The sequence below is a fragment of the Aplysia californica genome, unplaced genomic scaffold (genome assembly GCF_000002075.1).
Source record: "Aplysia californica isolate F4 #8 unplaced genomic scaffold, AplCal3.0 scaffold01598, whole genome shotgun sequence".
Lineage (NCBI taxonomy): Eukaryota > Metazoa > Mollusca > Gastropoda > Aplysiida > Aplysiidae > Aplysia > Aplysia californica.
In genome coordinates this window covers 47,202-48,486 of record NW_004798868.1, presented here as the reverse complement: position 1 = coordinate 48,486, position 1,285 = coordinate 47,202, and the positions used below count along the sequence as shown (strand labels likewise).

At 35.8% G+C, this 1,285-nt stretch overlaps 1 protein-coding gene across 1 annotated transcript in view; it reads left to right on the top strand.

Moving 5' to 3' along the window:
• Positions 1 to 1,285, top strand: part of LOC101844972 (protein Aster-B) — a gene marked incomplete at its 5' end in the record, with an annotated part of 19,291 nt that overhangs the window by 8,516 nt on the left and 9,490 nt on the right. Inside the window, 1 exon segment of the mRNA XM_005113078.2 lies at positions 461 to 574. Coding sequence (XP_005113135.2) covers positions 461 to 574 — 114 coding nt within the window.

Genomic DNA, 1,285 nt, shown 5'->3' with positions numbered 1-1,285 from the left:
AAGATAAGATAAGATAGGTCTATTTTTTTGGTTTTTGTTAGTGTGATAAGTTTTACCAATTATTTCATTTGTGTGTATGATAGTACTTTTTGGGGAGATTATCTTTACTTAGTTAGCATTTCATTGTTTAATTCATCATGATATTTATTTTTGTAATGTTACAATTTCTCTTTTTTTTGTGGGTGTGTATGATGGGTTTTTAAAAAATAATATCTTTGTGGATGGTCGGCGGATGCTCTGGTGTGGTTTGCTTCTTCTTTTCTATCAAACGTCTATCGCCTTTATCTCTTCTCCTTCTTTTTTTGTGTTTGTTACTTTCTTGTAACACCTCTAATCTTCGGCACTTATAATGACCGTATTGTGTGTTGCAAGTGCTGTAAAACTTTTACTTTAAAAAAAAAAAAATAATTTTTTTTTCCCTTTCGTAATAAACTTTTTTTTTGTTTCGTTTCCTCGTCAGTTTGGTGTTCCTGCTGCTGTTCAACGCAGTGCTGTTTTATAAACTCTGGTCGCTGGAGAGCTACGCCAGCTCACTGTACGGAGTCCCCACGCAGGAATCTCTGGAGAACTTGGCGTGAGTTACGCTCTTTTGGTTTTTTCTTCGTTTTCTCTTTTCTTTCTTTCTTTTTTCTTTTTTTCTTTTTCCCTTTTCTTTTTTATCCCTCTTCTTTTTTTTCTTTTTTTTCTTCTTTTTTTTCTTCTTTGTCTTCTTTTTTATTATTTTATTTTATTTTAATTTATTAAAAAAATTTTTGTAAGTGTTTTATGGCTCGCTACCACATAAGGTCATATGAGCGCGCGGGACACATTAACATTAAATGGTTTCAGTTGGTAGGAAATTTAGAATTTTGCCTGGGTGGCGGCCGAAGCCTACGTGCATTTCGTAAAACTAATTACAGAATCACATTCAGTGCCGTTTTTTTCACCGTTGTTTGCTGTTCATGGTGGGTAATGATGGTCACCCAGCGCTTTAAATAAACGAATCCTGAAACGTGGGTGGTTGGCGGGAGCTCTGGTGTGGTTTATTCCTTCTTTCCAATCAAACGTCTATCGTCCTGATCTCTCCTTTTTCTTTTTTATGTTTGTTACTCTCTTGTAACACCTCTAATCTTCTGGCGCTCATATGACTTTATGCAGTTGCGAGCGCCGTAAAACCTCTACTAAAACTAAACAAAAAAACCTGAAACTTATCTCTACAACTTTTAAGCCATTCTCTGTGCTGTTCTGTGTGTGTCTTGTGCTATATATAGGCCTTCTGAATGTAGCACACTTGAGAGGGGAGGGG